We start from the raw sequence: 22,833 nt of genomic DNA, 5'->3' as shown, positions 1-22,833 counted from the left end.
ATGGGCAATCTCCCATGCTTGTCCTAGGGTCCCCTATGGGTTAATTCTGACTCCACAGTACACAAAAACAACAACATATGACTAGCTAACTACTAAAAAAGAACTTTAAAAATTGATACTTAAGAACAAGAAGTATGATGTATGATATACTGCAGATGATCAAAGATAGCTAGAACAGTACATATATAGGGAACTGTCAGAAGTCTAAACAGGATTTAGATACATGGCACCAGGGATATCGTTGCTGATGTCAGACTGATCTTGGCTGAAAGTAAAAAATACCAGAAGAGTATCTATTTATTCTTTACTGACTCTGAAAAAGCTTTTGACTCTGTGAATCATAACAAGTTATGGCTAACTTTAAGAAGAATGGGAATCCAAGAGCCCTTAACTTTTTTCATGCAAAACCTATTCCTATCCCAGGAGGCTGAACACAGCAGGGGGAAAAAAATAAATGGTTTAAAATTAAGAAAGGAGTGAGCTAAGGTAGTATTCTCTCTCCATACCTAATCAATCTGTACGCTGAGGAAATTATTCGAGAAGCTGAACTCTGAAGAGGAGTGTCATCAGGATCAGAGGAAGATTCATCAATAACCTGCGTTATGCAGATGACATATGCTGAAAGTGAGGACTTGAAACACTTGCTGAAGAAGATCAAAGGATATAGCCTTCAATATCAACAGCATCTCAACATCAAGAAAACAAAAATTCTTACCACTGGACCTACAGGCAACATCATGATAGACGGATAAAAGACAAAAACTGTCAACACTTTACTCTTACTTGGATACACAATCAACATCCTTAGTACCTGGAGTCAGGAAATCAGGACACATATTACACTGGGAAAGTCTGTAGTTAGTGATCTCTCCAAATTGCTGAGGAGTTATGATGTCAGGTAGAGGACTAAGATGCATCTGACACAGGCCATAGTCTTTCCTATCACTTGCTATGCATCTGAGAGCTAGATAATAAAAAAGGATGGCAGAAGAATTGATGCCTTTGAGGTGTAATGTTGGAGAAGAGCACTAAACATCCCCTGGACTGCCAAACAAATATGTCTTGGAAAAGGTGCAGCCAGAATGCTCCCTGGAGGTAAAGATGATAAAGCTTCACCTCACATACTCTGGACAAGTTGCTGGAAGAAGCTATTCCTTGGAGTGGGCCATGATACTCTGCAAGGCAGAGGGTTGGCATAGGAGAGGAAGAGAGGAAGACCCCCAACCAGGTGGATTGATACAGTGACTACTGCAATGAACTCTAGTGTGTCAGCAAGCATGAGGATGATACAGGATAGGACAGGGCTCAGATCTGTTGTTCATAGGGTTACTATGGGTTGTCCTTGATGTTATGGCATCTAACAACATACAACAACATGAGTGACAATAATTCTACTATTTCAGCAAGAAAACATTATTACAAATTACCTTTCTAGTATATCCCTTAAGTTAATATTTAAACAAAAGAAAAAGCTTTTAGAAAAAAACAACCAATTATAATTCCATAATCAATTAGCAAACTAATTAAAGCTTGTTTCTATAAGCTAATAGTCAGCTTTACAAAGATATTGAGGAAATGCAGTATAATTATAGATTAAGCCATTTATCTAAGTTTTAAAATTATTAACTAATATTGTTCTAGTACTTTATATAATAATACTTTATATGGTAATATTTCATTTATTGCTAATATTTTTGCTGGCATTACTCTTACCTGCATTTTAATAAAAAGCTATGGGATTTATACATAGAGCTGAAATTCACGACTGTCAACTGTGTCCTGTTAGTATACATGGCTGTCACAGCAATGACAAAATAAAAACGCATGCCTCCTCTTCTTCCTGAGAGAGGCACAGGGATTTCAAGAAAAGAGGTGGGTTCAAACCCAGGCTTGATCATGTACCCACCTTGCTGCCTGGGAAATGCTCACTGATTATGAGGTTGATACTTACTTCAGGATTGTTGTAAGATTAAATGAAACAAGGATCATGGGAAATATAAAATAACAGAATACATGCTAATCCCTCAGCCTGAATAATTTTACCATATGCCCTCTATAGCTCTGCTCTAATAAGATACTGGTAGAGAAAGCAATATAATAGAGTTGACTTATAATAGAGCGGATTGCAAATTTATTGCCTAGGATAGCATCTCATTCATAAACTAGGCATAAATAATAACACATACCTCCCTGAATTGCTTTAAGGATTCTGTATGATAATGAATGCAAAGTGTTATAGTCCCCGACATATGCTAGGCACTCACAAAATGGTCAAACTACAACTATTCTGTAGCTTAACGATCTTTCATCATTACTTCTCGCCTTAGTACATTCCTTTGAGGTGCTATTTTATATTCTCTTAATCTTACCAAATTCTGACAGGTGATCTCCTTGCATACTTTACTGAAATGATGAAGGACACTGGAATTGAGCATCAAGAGCTATTTAATCTCCCTTCAGACTCTACTTTACCAACTTATATTCTCTCTTATATCCTTTAAGTCTCAGACAAATGAACTCCATATCCACTTCATTCATTCTTCCATTTTTCAATAGATCTTACTGAGCACCCATAATAACTAATTTAGGTTTCTGTAAGGACAGTATCTAGGACAGTGGTCTTCAACCTTTATGATCAAAAATCATCATGAAGACTTGTAAATCACATCTGGCGGCCCCACACCAAATCTGATTCAGAGTGTTTGCGATTTGAGGGGGAGGCGGAGAAAAAGTACGCCTAAGGGTGAGTGTGCTTCATATATACATAGCTCATCAGTCATGTATTTAAATCCTTTCACAGGCAATCATCAAGAATACAAGTCTGTTTTAAGTCATGATGCAAGTTAAGTTCTGGGACAAAAGAGAAGCTTTCTAAATAGTATGAAATGTTCCTTGACCCAATTATAGTAACATATCATAGACTTTAAGAGTGATCATTGGGGAGAGGAATGTCAGTGAAATAAAATGTGCATGATCTATGTTGTGTTTAATATCCAACAGAGCCAGATCAAAGCAAGTCAGAATAATAAGATGGTAAGTAATCTGATTGAGAGGACATGTTGCTTTGAATTTATTAGAAGAATTATCCAGTTTCATTTAATTCCTAACAAAGCTAGTGGCTGAAGTTATTTAACATCACAGTTTCAAGTGAAAGAATATTTTAGCAGTATTTTTTTCATGTATTAAATAGAAGTTTGATTAATTTTATCTCTTGCACACAGGGTGAGGATTTTTTTCGCAGGTAGACAGGAATGTAAATTATAATTAGAGCTAAGAAAAACCTGAATAAAACTTTACTTTGATTAATTAAATACTTTTTATTTGCATAAAGCATAGGTGCATTTATTTCAGAGTCCAAAGAATGATTTCAAGAATAAGACAGTCAAGACTTCAAATAACTCTTGGAGAATCATACAGAAATCCAAAGAATCTGACAACCTGCGTACAATTTTCAACCTCCTCCCCCGCCCCGCCACTATTGACAGTAGGAATAACTGAAAGAGCTTTAACAAAAATATTTTCAGAGTGTGAAAAACATTCTCACTGATTACAATTAAATCTTATTTTTATTGTCATGTACCATCAAGTTGGAACTGACACTCCAGTGGTTTTCTTTTGTTGTTGTTTTTTTTTCTTTTTCTTTTTGTGTATCATCAAATTAGATCCAACTGGCACAGGAGGAGACTGCCCCTCCTTCTCCAGAAGAGCATCTGGTGGATTCTAACTGTGTGTCTTCGGGATTTCAGTGCAGCTTCTTAGTAACTAGGCCACCAGAGGTCCCTCCAGTGGTTTTTATAGGCAGTAAATCTCACAAGAATTGTCTGTTCATCTTTCTCCTACAGAGCAGCTAGTGATTTTAACCATGTGCCTTTGGGTTGGCAGCCCAACTCCTTTCCACTAAGCCACCAGAAACCCTTTTAATTCAATTGAAGATCTACACTGTCCTTGTTAGGTGCTGTCGAGTACAACTCATAGCAACACCATAAATAGCTGACCTGAAACTTACCCTGTCCTGTGTCATCCATCCTCCCCATCCCTGACACACGTGAGCCCACTGCTGACGTCACCGTCAATTCATCTTGGTAGGGGTAATCCTCTCCTTCGCTGACCCTTTGTTTTTTTTTTTAGGTATGATGTCCCTTTCCAAGGAATAGCCTCATCTAGCTACATATCCAATGTATGGAAGATGAAGCTTCACCACTGTTGCCTCCAAAAAGCAGTCTGGGTGCACTTTTTCCAAGACACATTTGTTTGTTCTTTTGGCAGTTCACGTGATACTCAGTACTCTTCTCTTTCCAGTACCACAACTCAAAGGCATCAATTCTCTATTTTTTTTTTCCATTCTTATTCACTGTCCAGCTCTTTAACATGTAGCAGGGTGATTACAAAGACCATGGCCTGAGTCAGGCACACCTTAGTCATAAAACTGATATCACTGCTCTTCATTCTGGAGAAGTCTCTGACAGTAGACTTGCCCACTGCAATACATTTGCTAATCTCCTGACTGCTGGTACCCAAGTGTTGATTGTTGATCCAAGCAAAAGGAAATAATTGACAATCCTTTATCTATTACAATGTTGACTGCTGGTCCTGTGCCTATGGTGAGGACTTTTTGTTTTCTTGATGTTGAGATGTTATCTATATTAAAGGCAGTACTTCTTGATCTTCTGCAAAAAGCATTTTATATTATCCTCACTTTCAGTAAGGAGTGTCATCTGCATAAGGCAGACTGTGGATGAGTTTTTCTCTGATATGGTGCCACAAATCAATGTGAACCAAGTATAAGAAAAAATGTTATTCATAGTATTGTCTCCTTCTTTATAATATTTATAGCACATTAAATAATTTCATTTTTGTGAGTATTCAAAATTAGGAAACTATTCCTATATAGCTACAATGACAGCTAATAACTGGTTCTAAAAACTGGCCTCACTAAAGTTACCTGCCCAGAAAAACCTGTACTATCAGCCTGTTAAGTCTTTCTTGGTATTTAAATAATATTTCCACCAACTATAGAACCCACTATGCTCTCTCACCTCAGGGCATTTGAAAAGGCTGTCCCTTCTGTGTAGAATTCCTATCTTTCCCCAATTAATTATTTAGTGTCATCTCACAAATTTAACAACCCCTCAGGTGAAGTATTATCCCTTGTCTTGGTTCCCACACCTACTTCCTACTTCTACTACAGCAATTGTGATTCTAAATGTTAATAATAATTATCTAGTTTTCTCTAGATATTGTGAAGTCGTCATAAATAAGAATATGTCTTCTACTACAGCATCTATAGAGCAGTACATTTTCCATGGTGAACACTGAATAAAAATCTACTGAATGACAGAAACAAAGTAGATGGAATGTGTGTGTGGTATACATACATATGCATCTTTGTATTTTTTTAGTAGGAATCATAATTTTACTACTATATTATTACAACTAGTTACTTGTTCTTCCAAGTGATATTTTGATTTTTAAAAATGCATAGAAGATAAATGTGGCTGGACAGTAAATCAACTATCAGCATTTTGTAATTTGTTAGGAAGACGAAGTCATCTAAACAGGTACAAAACTCATTATGATATTTATTTTAAATCTTGCTAACGCCCTTTAAAATAATACTAAAATTTATAGATTATCAGCAATAACCCAACATTTGCCTATATTGTGCTAAATCCCTGAGATACAAAGTAGAAAACTCATAATCCCTGCATTCAAGTAGCTAAAAGGCTGGTCAAAAGAAATCCATACAAACAATCTGATAATACAATTTGGTAACAGTATAAGGATAGTATACACAAAGACTGCTGTGGATCAATATGGAATTCAATTCCTAATTTAAAAGTGAGGGAAAACAGAAAAACCGTAATTACAGAAAACCCAATTATGGTGAAACAGTGAACTCAGAGGCCTCATCTCTTTTATGGAATCAACTCCTAGATGACCCTCTCGTACGTTGTGTTGTTGTGTATGTTTGAGTCAGAACCAACCCATAACTGGCTCTTCAGCCAATTTTAAGAGGTAGTTAATCACACAGGAGGAAACTGCTTATCTTCCTCCTGAGGAGCAGCTGATGAGTTTGAACTAGGTTCCTCGGGCTTGGAAACACAGTTCCTCAACACTAGGTCACCAGAGCTCTCTCCTGAGTTTTAAGAGGCTGTAAATCACAGAGAGGAGACTGTCAGTCCTTCTCTCATGATGCTACTGGTAGATTCAAACCACTAGAGAGGCACAGCTCTTAAAGTGCCCAAATGCTGATGAACTAGGAGAACCTTTAGGGTTTTTTAACTTTAACTCTGGACCCTAATGACATAACACCCCTATGGACTCATTTAGGTAAAAAAACTTTCTAATTAACAAAACCAAAAGTTTCTATGGTAAATATCAGATTCCACTAAGATTTTTGGTTACTTAGCTTCTAGTTCACTATAAATAGAATGGCATACTAATAATTATATTTTTGCTATGATACAAAGAATCTTGGGAAGGAAAAGAAGATCCAATTTCCTGCTTCCCCAGGTAGTTAATGAAACAGACATTTATTCTTAACTTCATTCAGTGAACATATATTGAGTTTATATTCAACATACTTCTTTAAGTGCTAGAGTTGTGCCACAGAGCAAGAAGGCAGGCAAAATAGTATTAGATATAGCTTGTGGTCCAATTTAGCAGGTCACAGAAAAGGAATAAACAATAAATATGAGAGGAAAGTACCAAAAGTTAATAAATAAGCCCATTATCTGGTAGCAAGCCCATGAGTGCTTACATCATGCAATCCCTGGGTATTTTACCAATACTAGATGGTGGAATAGGTATAACAATCTGAAAATGTTGCAGGAAGAACAGCAATAATAACCAATCCAGATTAGCAACTCTGAAAATGCATTTTGTAGACCATTGTCTACTTTCTACATACATAAGAGAAAAAAACTAAGGAATCAAATTGCTTTAAAAACCCCAAAACCGTAACAGGGAACATAAGTGTCCTAAATTACTTCCACAATTACAATATGAATCCTCGAAAATAGTTACAACAGAAAACACAAATTCTGTAGTCTTGGAGAGAAAATTACTTATCCTTAATAAAAGGCATGCTGCTTTAACAGTAATACTCAGGATGAAAATTAGAAACATCAAAACAGAGAACAAATATCCCTCTAATATGATATATAAACTTGGAAAAAATGTCTTTAAAAGGGGGGAAACCCATTAGGCTTGATAAACACCAATAATAAGCCCAAGCAAAGACAGACGACAGGATAAAGTGATTAGCCAGTCAATTCAAAAGGACTAAAACTGCATTAAAAGAGTATTGGAGAATAGGTCTCTTTGGTTCTAGATAGTAGATGAAAAGGAATTAGTGAGAGTAAGAATATGTTCGAGAAATGCTATCCTCTGCTGCTCATTTTCCCCTCACAAATATGTCAGTAAATCCAAATAAGCTGTTGTTGTTGTGTTGAGTTGGAATTGACTCATAATTGATCCTCCAAGTGATTTTTCAAAGGCAGCAAACTGTGCTGAGATTACCTATCTTTCTCCCATGTATCAGCTGGCAGATTCGAACCATATGTCTTTGAAATGACAGTGCAGCTGTTTACCACTAGGTCAGCAAAGCTCCCTTAGCTATACCAGTACAAAAAAAAGAAGTCAGATATTTTGGAAAATCAACACTAGAGATGAAAGAAATCTGGTTCAAACTAATTATAGTATCACATCACTTTGCTTGCACTGACAGGAAATAAGCTTAACAGAAGTTATTTTCCAGATCATTGAAACAGAGGTTCAAAACCAGAGTTCTTTATTAGAAAGGAGTTCTGATGAGACAGTAGGTAGGGATTGGAGCTGCTAACTCAAAGATGGCCTTTCTCCAGAGATGCTAATCCGGCAGCAGTTCCAAGAGAGACAATGATCAATACTCCTCCCTATGTGATTTAGTTTCCAAAAAAAAAATCTGCTGGATGGTCAGCTGTGAGTCAGTTCTAACTTGAATGACACAACAACAGTTGTTATATGGAGAGCCATTCAATGAGTCAGTTGAGTGACCAACAATAATAAAAATATCTACTATACATCCTTTGTAAAAATCCTCTACAAGTATATTACTTTAATCTATCCAGTTTTTAATCTCTTGCAGTTGTATTACTTTAAAGTAATCTTTTGTGAAGGTTGAGCCACAGGCTTATCTCTGGCACTTCTCAAGGATGCCTGCAGTGCATGAGGGTGGTGGTGCAGCCACCACATTGTGCTAGATGGTGTGCAACATGAGCAGAAACTGACCCAGTTCCAGGAGCTCTGGGCTCTAGGCTGAAGCACAGCCTGATGGACTTGCCTTATGACTATGATGCCCTGGGGCCCTCCATCAATGATGAGATCATGTAGCTAAACCACAACAAGCACCACATCACTTATGTCAGCAACCTGAACACCATCAAGGATCAGTACTGGCCAAGGGTGATGGCACAACTCAAGTAACTCTTGCAGTCGGCACCCAAGTTCAGTGGTAAGCATCATACCATTTTCTGGACAAACTTGAGTCACTATGATGGTAGAGAACTCAAAGGAGAATTGCTAGAAGCCATCAAATGGAATTTTGGATCATTTGGCAAGTTAAAGGAGAAGTTGGTAGCTGTGTCTGTGGGCGTTAAGAGTGCAGGTTGGGGCTGGCTTGGTTTCAACAAAGAGAAAGAACACTTATAGATTGCTGCTTACTCTAATCAGGAACCCAATGCAAGGAACAAGTCGTATTCCACTGCCGGGGACTTATGTGTGGGCTCATGTATACTACCTTCTGCATAAAAATACCAGACCTGATTACTTAAAAGCTATTTGGAATGTAATGTGAATTTATCTGAAAGATATATTGTAGTTGTTGTTGTTAAGTGCCACTCATGGCGACCCTATGAATATACATATCTTGCAAAAAAAATACAGCATTATTATGTTGAGCAAGTTAAGCCCTTTAAGACTATTTCTGTAGTAAAATATTGCAATATATTAATAAACTGCTTGTGGTGTTAACCTAACAGTTGGCTTTTTTTAGCCATTAATTACCTCCTCTGGTCCCAAGTTACCTTAACTGCAGATGCATGATCTTGCAAATCAGCATGGTCTTGCTAATAATCAACAGCTGATGCAGCAATATAAAGAGAGCACTCTCCACAATGTTGTTGTTGTTGTTGTTGTAATGTGCCGTCGAGTCGCCTGCGACTCATAGCGACCCTATGTACAACAGCCCTAAACTCCGCTCTGCCCTGTGCCAATCGCACTGTCTCCGACACTCCCATCCCAATTATCCCAGTCACTGAATCAATCCACCTCATAGAGGGTCTTCCTCTCCTGCGCTGTCCCTCCACCCTCCCAAGCATGATGTCCCTCTCCAAGGACCAGTCTCTCCTCACAACATGTCCAAAGTATGTTAGACAGAGCCTCAGAATTCTTGCCTCCAAGGAGCCACCCGGTTTAACCCTCTCCAGGACAAATCTGTTTGTTTTCCTAGCAGTCCATGGCATTCTCAATACTCTTCTCCAGCACCACAGCTCAAAGGCATCAATTCTCCTTCTATCCTCCTTGGTCATTGTCCAACTCTCTGATGCATAACAGGTGATTGTGAAGACCATGGCCTGTATCAGACGCACCTTAGTCTCCAAAGAGACACTATTGCTCTTCAGCACTTTGGAGAGGTCCCTAACAGCAGACTTTCCCATTGCAATGCGCCTTTTAATTTCCTGGCTGCTGGTGCCAAGACTTGACTATGGAGCCAAACAAACTAAAGCTGTGTACAATCTCAATCTCTTCACCATCCATCCTGATGCTGCCAATTGGTCCAATGGTGAGAATCTTTGTCTTCTTGACATTGAGCCTCAATCCATATTGCAGGCTGCAGTCCTTGACACTCTGCAGCAGGCGCTTCATGACTCTTCAGTTTCAGCAAGCAGGGTTGTGTCATCCGCATAACGCAGATTGTTGATAAATCGTCCACCAATCTTGACCCCACATTTCTCCTCATAGAGCCCAGCCTCCTGGATAATCTGTTCTGAATATAAGTTGAAAAGGTATGGAGATAGGATGCATCCCTGGCGTACGCCCTTCCCAATTTTGAACCATGCAGTGTTCCCTTGCTCTGTTCTGACGACTGCCTCCTGGTCCAAGTGTAAATTTCGCATTAGAACGATCAAGTGTTCTGGGATTCCCATTCTTCTCAGAGTCAGCCACAGTTTGTTATGATCTACACAGTCAAATGCCTTTGCATAGTCAATGAAACACAGATAGACATTCCTCTGGTATTCCCTGCTTTCAGCCAAGATCCATCTAACATCAGCTACAATATCTCTAGTACCACGACCCCTTGAAAACATCAACACAGGAGCTGCAGTATGACTGTTTAAGCTTCCTGCTGCATCCACCCTGGCCCATTGCTCACCAGTTTCTAATAAAACACCACCACCAAACCGGCCTGCATATCTAAAGCCACATGAGTCATTCCCCTGAGAGCTCTGAGCCCCTAGATTCCCATCTAGAAATTCTTCTTCGAATCCACAGGAATTGGAGGAATTGGAGAACTTAACCAGAGATGGAGTGGTTAATAGGAAATACAGACTTATACAACTGGTTAAGCATTTAGGAATATGCTGGCCTGAGGCTTCTCATAAAGAGTCTATTAATCTTAGCAGGACAAATTATAAAAACGCTACTTTACTGTGAAAAAAATAGGATACAATCATTAAATTAAAAGACATTTTAATGAACTAAGAAAAATGAAATTTTATTTCCTGTAAAGACATGTAAAAGAAAATATAACTGAGAAAGACACATTTATTTACAAGTATGGACCAACCAAGAGAACACTGTCACAGTATGTCAAAAGTGGAATTTATGATTTTTAGTCATAATATTTTCCATAATCAATGATAGTGGAAGGAAATAAGATTGCTATTTATTATCCAGAAAGCTGAGAAATTATCTATTGATTTTCTTTTACAATAATTGTTGAAAAGAGCTACTTCTGCATCATAAAATAAAAAATCCTATATATCATTTCTTTAACATTCTGGGTTTTTAAAAACTAAATGTCAAAATACAAGCTATCCCAGAGTTACATAAAAGGCAGCAAGCCAGTGAGCAAGAGTCTAGTACTGGATCTGCGGGCATGGCTCATTTTCCTTCCTTCTTTCTTTCCTCTTTCGTTTACAGCCAAAAAAAGCAAGCTAAAATAATCCTTTTACTTCATAACTACTGCTTAGCTTTCCCTGTAATTCACAAAAAGCTTTTCTCAAAAATAATTTCATCAGTCTGAAAAGGTAAAAAAATGTAAATTATAGTATATAATACAATTAAACAACAGAACAAGAGTCCTACATAGCTTGATAAGGACCTAAATTAAAAGCTCAACAAAAGGGGTTTACATGGTCTTATAGGGCACAATCCAGTCAGCTTTCTGCAGTTTATATTTTACTTCACATTATGGTAAATAGTGTCTGGAATCTTAAAAGCTGACAAGCAAAAACCTAAGGTACCTATGTTTGTCTCAATTTTTCTGAAAACAAAAATGGAAGAAAAGTGAATCATAAAGGCCTAATCCTCTACCTGAAACACTGCCTCCTCTGTCTTGAGACCAGAAGAATTAAACATTGCCTAGTTACTGATGCAAACATTCTAATAAGGAACAAGAATCAGGAGAAAAAGGGAGAAAAATGTGGAAAAACCGTCAAATTCTTAAAGAATACAGACTTACTAGATGTCCTGAGTCTGGAGGAGACCTCAAGAGTACATACCTGAATTTCTCTCCAGACTCTGAACCGAAACTATTCCCTAAAGTCAGTAATAGTCTAAAGAATAAAGACTACTACCCTTAACTATTGTACTTCTTTATAAGCCCAAAGGGTCAACAGTTACTGTAAAGTACAGAGAAAGTTGCGGACAAGGGGATTTAGTAATGTCCTTGCAGAGAAAGCAGAAAAACTTGACTAGAAATAATGAGATGTCACTAAAATGTGAAGAACATAACCAGTGTCACTGATTATTATGTAGGAAATTGTGAAATGCAAGTGGGTTTTTTCTATGTATATTTTCAGAAAAAGTAAAAATGTTTTAAAAACTCTTAGAATGCATCACTAACAAAATTGTCTACATAACAAGTTGATTACTTCTTAGTGACTCTAGTCAAAGAATAGCATTATAACCAGATTTATATGTCCAAGATACTGGTGGCAATGACATTTCATGACAGAGAAAATGAGATATAATAACCAATGATAAAATGATTAAATAAATCTTACTAATTTCAAAGGGTGTGATACAACCAATCGAAATTTTAAAAAATGTTCATAATATAACGTCAGAGTAAAAAGTGGAAACATTTAAATCTACTCATATGGACTACAATGAAAGGTGAAAATATTGATAGAAATTCTTTCTGAATTAAGAATGACAGTTAATATTACATATATTTTTTATTTTCTATAATCAGAATATAAGTAAATACTTTTAAGACAGAAAAATTTAAGTCTAGGACATACGATCCAAATAGGATTTACAAAAACCTCTGCAAAATTAATTGTTTAAGATTCTACATGCAATTATAAATGTAGGCAATTTTCAAAACAAATCTATTATGAAAGTATTTGACTTAATAAAATATACAATCAAGACATAATAAAGTTTCATTATAAAGTTTACTTGGTCAATATTCTTTGTTCTATAATTTATCTTACCTAGGTGGCAACAAACCAAAAAATAAACAACAAAATATCTACTTCATTCTACTGTGCTGTGGCATAATAGGGACAAAAATTGCACTTCAAAATATTACTCAGAAATAACTTTTTTTAAAAAAGAAGAGTAGGAGCTTGAGAGCTATGAACATGTTTAAAATCTGTTTTGTTCAGATTTATGATGTTTAATGTCAACCTAAAAATGTTCTATAAAAGATTCTATAAAGCAGAAAAATCTTTTAAACTTTTAAATGGTTTTCACTTTATTTGTTCTCAGTACTTCTAGTCCTTAATAATTTATTGTATGAGTATGTAGAAGTATGTGTATACATAAATACATTCCTGTAGAATGTAGACAGCAATTTTAGCTTTTATAAGCACTGCAGGCAATAGAGCAACAGAGAAAAGATTGAGTTTTAGCATTATCTTACATCTTACATTGCTGTTTTAAGATTATTCACTGAATTAAATTCATTTTCTCAATTTTTAGTTTAAGACCTACTATATTAGTATATGAGTCTGCATTTACCTAAAAGAAAACATCAACATACTAATCTTTGTGTTTTCAATATACTTAAGGAAATACAAAAGGCAAATGATTTCTATTTAAAACCAAAATAAAACTCGTTATTTCTCCAATTTTTCATAATTACCTTTTCTGAATCCATCTTTCCTTTGATAAATTCCTGCTTCCAAAATTGCAATGCCTGTTCCAGTGTTAAACCAATGCCCTTCAGGAACAGGCCATACTGCATCCGGCCTCCATGACGAAGATGATGATTTTCGCGCAAGGCTTTATGTAACTGACGCATGCAGGGTGGAAAAGATTTTGTAGCTAGCTGCAAGAAAAGGTTTTAAGTTATGTGGACAATGTACCAGATCCTTATAATACTTGCCATGATTGTAAATATGGTATAAATGGAATAGAAATAATACCACACAGCAGTAATACTCTTTTAACATGATTTTAGATTGTTGTTGTTACATGCCATCAAGTCACCTACAACTAACAGCGACCGTGTACACAACGGCCCTAAACCTGCTCTATCCTGTGCCAATCTTATTCTCCAAACCAACTACCCCCATTACCCCAGTTACTGAATCAAGCCACCTCATCCAGGGTCTTCCTCTCTTGTGATTATAGATTACATTTTAAATATTTTATATTGATTACATATTGAAGTGACAATATTTCTATCATTCAAGGTTAAGTGAAATATATGAAAATTTGTATCTATTTCTTCCTTTTCACCTTAATCTTTTTCTCTTTGAGACAATTATCAATCACATGTAACAGTAAAAAACAATATAGTAAGATATTGTTTACTCAGTTTACTCCAGAAGTATTTTCTGACATTAGCAGTCAAACTTGGAGAAATCTCTGAATATTTTATGTATGTGGAAGGCCAAATCAACTATAATTACTAGTGACTGGATTCAAGAAGTAAAAGAAATAAAACAGTCATGAGGGGGTTTGGTATGCAAAATCTGCATGCTTAAAATCAAGATTTTAGAGACGTATTGATTGGATTTGAAAGGGTGTAGAGTTGGAAAGAGTCTTTCCAATCACTTGCCAGGAATCTGAGAGCTGGACAGTGAGTAAGGATGACAGAAGGATTGATGCCTTTGAGCTGTGGTGTTGGAGAAAACACTGCACATCCCATGAGCTGCCAAAAGAACAAACAAATATGTCCTGGAGAGGGTGCAGCCGAGTGCTCTTTGGAGGCAAGAATGATGAGGCTTCGCCTCACACACTTTGGGTGTGTTGCTAGGAGGGGCTATTCTTTGAAGAAGGACATGGTGTTGGGAAGGGTGGAGGGTTGGCAAAGGAGAGGAAGACCCTGAACCAGTTGGAATGACACCGTGACTGCTACAACGGTCTCTTGTGTTTCAGGGAGTGTGAGTATGCCGTAGGGCAGAAGAGAGTTCAGATTTTTTGTTCATAGGGTCACTATGAGCCATACTCAACTCAACAGCACCTATCAACAATAGAGTTGGCTGAAATAAGATGAAAAAATGACTGTGGAAATTGAGCAAAGGAAGTATCGGGTTAGAGTATGAGATTATTAGCACGGATGTTGTAGACTTCAAGTGGTGTGGTAACAGTACTGTTACTTACGTTCATAAAAGAATAAGAGGAGTTGGGAAAGGAGAGAGAGTATGGAAAAAAAAGTGTCTGTCTACCTGAAGACAGTCACAGGGAAAATAATGTTGTAGAAAGACTTAGATTTCAGTTAGATGAAAAATCTAAAGGAACAATTGGGACTGAAAGTATTATCATAAATTATTGCTGTCAAGTTGGAACCAACTCAGTGGATTTTTGCAGGTTCTAAATAACACAGGAGACTGCCCCATCTTTCTCCCTTTTCCGTGGCTGGGGGATTTGAACAGTCAGGCACATACATGGCCTTTTGGCTGTAACACAGAATATTCCACAAGGGCTTCCTATTGAGGGATATGCAAATAATAAGCTGTGTGAAACGAGAAGAAAAATCTGCATTTTCCCCACCAACAAAAGCCACGATATAAAAAGGGAATTGATGCGCTTACCGAGTCAATCTGATCTAAAGAAATCTTGCCAGTATTTCTATGTGCACTGTAATCTTGACCAGTGTAGGAATGACTGTAAAAAATAACAAAATATTTAAACAATGTTTGTTTTTTTAAAAAAGCACACTTTTTTAAATACTTCATAAGCATTTCTAAAAATTCTTATGAAGATTAAAGTCAGAATGAAAAAAATATGTTACATAGGCACATATGTTGAAAGCATTCAATATAAAAGTAACTTTCCTCAAAATAATCTGAAAATATAGTAACATTGTTTGGACCTCCTGATAAAAATTGTGGTGCTCTTTCCAGTTATTAAAAACATAATCCAAATTGTTGTTAAAGTTTAAACTATTTGTTTACCCAGAATAGCAATGAAGAAATTAAAATTCAACCAAGAATCATCTTGAATAGTGGTTGGTCCTTATACAAATTACTTACTCTCAATCCTAGAAAGAGCTGTCTAATAAAGATATCAATGTCTGTCTTACAGGGCTGATGAGAGGCCTAAATTAAAAGAACTTTTATAAAGTGTCTAGCATATAGTAATCATTGTTAAAATAAATAACATCTGACTCAAAATCTCAAACTCCTTCCCACTGAATTGGAAATGCCTCAGACCTGACCCTCCTGGGTCTCAGATGCTGTGAAAACACAGGGGAGGACACTGTCCACCTTTTCCCCCATGGAGCCATTCAGAGAGGCCCCACTTCTGGGTTAGCAGTGCAATTCTCTAAAATCTAGGCCACCAGGGCTTCTACATATCTGACCATTGTCCAAACCCACACCAAACCTTCCAGAAGGTTTTCACAGGCAGTAAAATCACACAGGAGTCGCAGTCCAATATTACTGTGTTTATAGAGTCCTCATTTATATCCTTAGATTGTTCCAACAACCCAGCGAAATTAGCCGACTTTTGGCAGATGAGGAAATGGAGGCTAAGGAGTGAGACTAGACCAGGAAGTCAGGCAGCAGTGCGATGAGGCCTCAAATCTTTTGATTACCAGTGTCTTGTTCCTTTATGATATCACTTGATCCCCTTCCCTATAGCAAATTCTGCTATATTGTTATATATAAACAGGAAACATAACTTGGCATCTAAAATCATCTATTTTTATAATTTTTTTCAGCTTCTTGACATAATACTTAGCTAAACCCAATTCCATAAAGGCTGATTCAGATGCAGATATTCAGGTGTGAGACAGCAAGAAAAATAACTGCTAGATTATACATAAAACTACAGTCAAATCATGGTTTATGCAGACCATAATGGGAAAGTGTAGAGTGAAGGATCATTACAGTCCTAAGGAATTTCAGAGTCTATCTACTGCTGAGCACACGTTCTTGCTGCTGAATAATAAAAAATACACATATTTAAGATGCTCTGTTGAGAAACTGTTGTTGCCACAGCTAACTTACCAATTAAACAAGGGATATGCACTATGTGGGATCACTATCAGTCACAGGCGACTCAATGGCACATAACAACAATAATGCATTATGAGGGAGTCTCGGGCCTAATGGTCAGAAGCTGCATTGCAATTCCAAAGGCGTGCAGTTCAAATTCACGAGATGCTCTGTAGGAAAAAGGATGGGCACTGTCCTCCCAAGTGAATCATTGTCTCTGAAACACCAATGGAGGGTCAGCTGTGGTTCAGTTCTGACTCAATGGCAAACAACAACAACATGCATTATGAATCAAGACTATAAAAATATAAATCCATTAACAACCATTCAGGCACAGACCAGCTACAGAAATATCAGAAACTCTTAAGCTTTGTGGTTTTGTTTCTTGTTTGCTAGTCTGTTTTATTGTGAGGAAAAGCTGTGCTCCTTTTGTTTATTATCCTGCACCTCCAAAAGTTTCAGAAAGTGCTCTGATAAGGAAGTTGATAGGGAGTTACATGACTAACCCAAAGGCCACATCTCTCAAGCTGTTAAATTCTGACAACACCTCCTTGAGCAATATACTGCCTTCAAAGCCCAATGTAGGACCAACTATGAAAGGATTCCAACCCAACAGTGATGAGAGCATAGTTTTTAAAACAGCAAACCTAACTTGTTTCAGCACTGTTAGAGAGGTGCATTGAATAGAGCAAAATACCAGGGGCAGGCTGGGGTCAGAAACCGAAAATCAATTTGGGTTGGGAGCCTACAACCAGCTTCTTCACTGCTCCCTTTCTCTTCATTGGACTCCAGGAACAACTCCAGCACCAGCTGCTTCCCTCAGGTTTTAATATGGTATTCACACAATGTCCAAATTCCACTGGATCCTATTTCACAAAATGCATCATCCAGAAAAGACTTGAAGAGTACATTGACAGAGAACTACTAGAAATACAAGCTGGGTTTAGAAAAAGTCATAGCACTAGGGAAATTGTTGCCAATGTCAGATGAATCCTGGCAGGAAGCAGAGAATACCAGAAAAATATCTACCTGTGTTGCATTGACTAGGCAAAGGCACTTGACTGTGTGGATCACAACAAACTGTGGCTAACCTTGAGGAAAATGGGAATCTCAGAACTCTTGATCATGCTTATACGAAATCTGTACTTGGACAAAGAAGCAGTTCTAGAACAGAGAGCAAGGAAATACTGCTTGGTTCAAAATCAGAAAGACGTGCATCAAGGATGCATCCTTGCCCCATATCTTTTCAGTCCATATGCAGAAGAGATCACTGGAGAAGCAGGGCTTTATGAGGAGGAGTATGGAATCAAGATTGGACAAATATTCATCAACAATCTATGATACGCAGATGACACAGCCTTGTTAGCTGAAAAAGAGGAAGATCTGAAGTACTTGCTGCAAAGGGTCAAGGACTGTAGTCTTCAATATGAACTCAATATCAAGAAGACAAGGATTCACACCAGTGGACCAATTGGCAACACCATAATAAATGGAGAAGCAATTGAGGTTGTTAGCAATTACAGATTACTCAGATCCACAATCAACACTCACAACACCAGCAATTAGGAAATCAAAAGATTAATTGCATTGGAAAAATCTGCTGTCATGGACCTCTCCAGAGTGCTGAAGAGCAATGATGCCAGTCTAGAGACTAAAGTGCACCTAATCCAGTCCATGGTCTTCTCAATTACTTGTTATGCTTCAGAGAACCAGACAACGACTAAGGATGACGGAAGAAGAATAGATGCCTTCCAGCTGTGGTGTTGGAGACGAGTCTTGAACATACCATGGACTGCCAAGAAAACAAATAGGTCTGTCTTGGAGACGGTAAAACCAAGTCTCTCCTTGGAGGCTAGGATTCTGAAGCTCCGTCTCACTTACTTTGGGCATGTGGCCAAGAGAGATCAGTCCTCGGAGAAGGACATCATGCTCGGAAGGGTGGATGGACAGCGTAGGAGAGGGAGACCCCGGATGAGATGGATTGATACGGTGACTGGGGCAATGGGGGTTGGTGTATCAGAATTACGGAGACTGGCCCAGGACAGGGAGGGTTCAGAGCTGCTATACACAGGGTCGCTGTACATCACAGGTGATTCAATGGCCCCTAAAAGCAATAATATACGAAAACAGGTTTGGAAGCAAAAGTGACATCCACTTCCTAAATAACATGCCTCTGGAAACTCTATGAACATTTAAAATGTTGATGGTTGCAGAAGGGGCTTCCAGGCCTTTTGCTCACATGGTTGCTCATGTGGTGCTCGACTGGAAGGCAATCAACAACAACAACATTATGGACATTTGAGAAACACTATCTGTAGTAATGTCTTAGAAGAGATGAGAATGTTATACTTACTGGCTTAGCAACTTTTTTTACTTACAGAGTTTATATACAACGTTTTTCACACAGATGTTTCCCTTTTCCTTTACCCACCCCTCCTCCACCCATCAACTTTTACATTTAAAACTGTAGACTCTCTCAATCCCCAAAAAATGCTTCTTCCTCCCCAACCCAGTAGATGATAAAAATCAGAAGATTGCTCTCAGAAAAGAATAAGCAGAATGTCAAGGTGTGATGCAAATCATCCCACAGTTTAAAACACATTTGTTTGTCTCCTATTATTCTCCCTCAAGCAATAATTTTCTGCCAATTAATGCATAATTTGATGCGGTCCATCCCATTAATCTTATTAGTACCATACACACAAAACACAAGCTTAGTTAACATTTTAAATTTTAGTATAAAGCTTAGCCAGAAAATTATGTCCGTAGAACCCTAAGACAAAAGTACTTTTAACTTTCTGATATGGCTTCTCGTGAAACAGAAAGGGCCAAACAATACAAAGAGCAGCGAGGAGCTGGAAGAAGTGCTCTGTTTTGTTTTGTTTTTCTAATCAGTACTTCTACAAACTGCAGAAAGACACTTAACCTTTCTGATCTGTACTACCCTTGTCTATGAAATAATGATAGCCTAATAATGCTAGATCTGCCTAACGAACTGAAATACTGATGAAAGAAAATGATATATTGAAAGTAAGTGTGAGGTAAAACCAGTAAAGTGTTCCAGCACACAGAGCAACTGCAGACTGACCAAACCCCAAAACAAATCCCCTGCTCCATTGTCAATTCAGACTCCAGGCAAATGTCCATACAGTTTCTGAGGTTGTAAATCATTAAGGAAGAAGACTGCTCCTTCTCTCTCCATCAGAGTGACTGGTGGATTTGAACTGCTGATATTCCAGTTAGCAGCCAACAGCCCAACATGTACTGCATTATGCTACCAGGGACCCTTGCAGTCTCTCCAGTAAGTATAACAATATCAGAAGAAGTAGCATGAGCCTCTACAGTGAAGCCATCACCCACCCAACTAAGATGAACCCACCCTTACACTGACTCAGACAAGCCTCTGTCTCTAAGTTCATAAACTGAGGGGAGGTATCTAGTATGATTGTTCAGATCAAAGAGATAAACAGAAATTCCTCTATCATCAGTAAAATTATGTTAAAGCATGATTATGATTACTGGATAAGGTAAGCCAAATGATTAATATACCCCAAGGAAGTTGGTTTCTGCTCAGATTAATGCTCTATACCCATAACTGTGAAACATCAATAGAAACTAAAAAATCAAGGTAAAAGGAGACAAAGCAAATAATGCAGTCACAAAAAAAGATTAAAATTCTTAAGAAGAATTTACATTAGCTCCTGAAACTATCTTTTGAGTTTGTTTGGGAATGGCAAGGGATGCTAATAAACAAGATTCATAACAAGATTCATAACCCTGGAAAATAAGGTATCTTTCTACAACATCAGTATCAGCATTCCATCACAATGTTTCTAAATGAACATAGCTGTTACGCTAATGAGCTCCAAAAATATATTCTTATTTTCATGCTAAAAAAGAAAAAAGCATTATTATGAAATGTACATTTGTGGTTGATTATTGGAGAAACATGCCTAGATTAAAAATAATAGTAACATGCAATTTTTGACAACAAAACTTCTAATTTTGACAACAAAATTTCTAATGGATTGAAAAGATGAGTGAGTGTACACACACACACAAATAATGATAGATAGATAGATAGACAGACACAAAGATATAGATGGACATATATGCAATCCCAGCAAAATATATTGGTTTCTATCCTTTTAAAATAATCATAGTTTGAGAAACATTATTACCAATGTTTATTTTTTAACAAAGGATTTCAGTATACATAAAATATTTTGTTTCTTAGAAAAAAGAGTATAAATAAGACATACCACAGATGCCACTGCTTTCAAAACTTTTAAAACAGTTTCATAATACAAACTGTCGCAAATTGGGATTTTGATAAATACATAGAGAAAGTTTGATTTTGTTTCCCAGTTTACATTTACCACAAAATATAGAAGGAAAAAACCAAATAAATACATAAAGCTTGTTATATAAATCAATATTTTATTTTCCAGTTTACATTTACCACAAGTATAGAAGAAAAAAACCCAAATAAATCCAGTAAATTATGCCTCAGTTTGTTCATCCATACATATGGGCATGTGGACTATAATTATTTATAAGCTTCCTCCATGCATAATTCATCATTTATTTGCTAGAGTGTTGGGCAAAAGGCACTAAGAATGAAATGTCATAAAGTTTTCTCAAATTATCAGAAAAGTAGTAAAAACAATAAAGATGTGGTTCAGTGGGTATTCAATTATGTTAGAAAACTATCAGAGGAGACTGAGTTGTAAAAGCCTATATTGCACTTGTGCTAAAATGTAGCAATTACTATACTGTACCAGCAAAATAAACATTTCAATACCCAAACAGTATGAATCAATAAAATGCAAGACAAACTTTATATTCTTAAACACTATTAGATTGTCAGTGCTTTATAACAAGTCTGCTCCCACATCCCAGGGGATAAGTATGATTATACTGTTGGCCTCTTATGGATTTATCTATGGATATATGGATAGATTCTAACAAAACACCACCCCGCCCCCAACAAAAAGCCTTTAAGAGGTCCCAAAAAGTCCTTCCATTAACTCTGCATAAACATATTAAGAACCTTTATGACCAAGGAAGTGTCCAAGTAGGGAAGAACATGGAAATGGCCCATGGTACAATAAAGTAGATGGATACAAAATACATAGTTGTTTTTGTTAGAGTAGATCTGTTCCATGGAATTTCATGTCTGTATTCTTTACAGAAGCATACTGTCAGACATTTTTTCCATGGTATTGATGGGTAGGTTTGAACTGTAAACCTTTAAGTTAACAGTGCAGTTAGCTGCAACCCAAAGCCCTCCAATAAGTGCCACAAAAATGCTCATAATACATGTTGCCTGAACACAAAAAAAATAGGGGTCATCTAAAAGAAGAGTATGGGGGAAAGGTAAACCATCCGTAGCATTAAATATTTCTGAGTCATGAAATGGCACTGAGTATTCTGCTTCAGAAACACAAATTTCAATATTCTAGAATGATGTTGAAATTGCTGACAGCAGAGTTCAGGCTGACCAGAAAAGTCTGCAAAGCTAGAAGGAGGTGGTATCCTGGAGGAATTACCAGGGAACGCCAAGGGTAAGGAGGAAGAAGACAACTGAGGGCAATGACGGAGGGGGAGAGTTCTTAAGAAATGGTAGTCAGAAAATAATTTTAGTTTGGATACAGAATATTGCATATAAAACTCAAAGTTATGCAGGGTTTCATATTTTTAATATTGGTACTTGAATAATTTTACATGATGTAATTATTCTTAAATTTTGACCAGGCTCATAAAGTAAGTTACTTGAATTTATTGGGTTGCTAGAAGGATTTTAAAGCAAACATGTGATAAGGAGGTGACATTTTGGAATAAAGAAGTCAATTTACCTCACAATCTGAAAGGTTTCCTCAGAATCTGAAAGGTTTCGTACCTTTCAGATTGACAGAAGAAAAGAGATAAGTAGAACCAACAAAATTTCTAAGCTATAGTTTCTGGAGAAAGAGATTAAGTTATGTGGCAAAAAAGACAAACACAGATAGAGTGAGGAAGAATATCCTGAAATGGAGTAGTCTTTAAGCAAAAAACTATTAACATAAAAACTGAAAATTTTACATCCTATCTCCTTTTGTAATATACTATTAAGGGTCCATGTCAATGAAAATTTGTGGTACTGTTAAACTTATAAAAACGTTAAGTGTAC

General features: G+C 37.0%; 1 protein-coding gene and 1 pseudogene across 1 annotated transcript in view; one reads left to right on the top strand and one right to left on the bottom strand.

Annotated features, from left to right (window-relative positions):
* PRIM2 (primase, DNA, polypeptide 2 (58kDa)) overlaps positions 1–22,833 on the bottom strand; it is a 443,510-nt gene that overhangs the window by 122,068 nt on the left and 298,609 nt on the right. The window contains exons 8-9 of the mRNA XM_006893148.1: positions 15,255–15,327; positions 13,358–13,543 (exon numbers count right to left, since the gene is read on the bottom strand). Of these exons, the coding sequence (XP_006893210.1) occupies positions 13,358–13,543; positions 15,255–15,327 (259 nt within the window). The remainder of the gene's footprint in view (positions 1–13,357; positions 13,544–15,254; positions 15,328–22,833) is intronic.
* On the top strand, positions 8,278–8,836 carry LOC102855798 (annotated as a pseudogene).

This window comes from Elephantulus edwardii, unplaced genomic scaffold (assembly GCF_000299155.1).
Source record: "Elephantulus edwardii isolate Elephantulus edwardi_28Jun2011 unplaced genomic scaffold, EleEdw1.0 scaffold00124, whole genome shotgun sequence".
Taxonomy (NCBI): Eukaryota; Metazoa; Chordata; class Mammalia; order Macroscelidea; family Macroscelididae; genus Elephantulus; species Elephantulus edwardii.
This window is presented reverse-complemented; position numbering and strand designations above follow the sequence as displayed.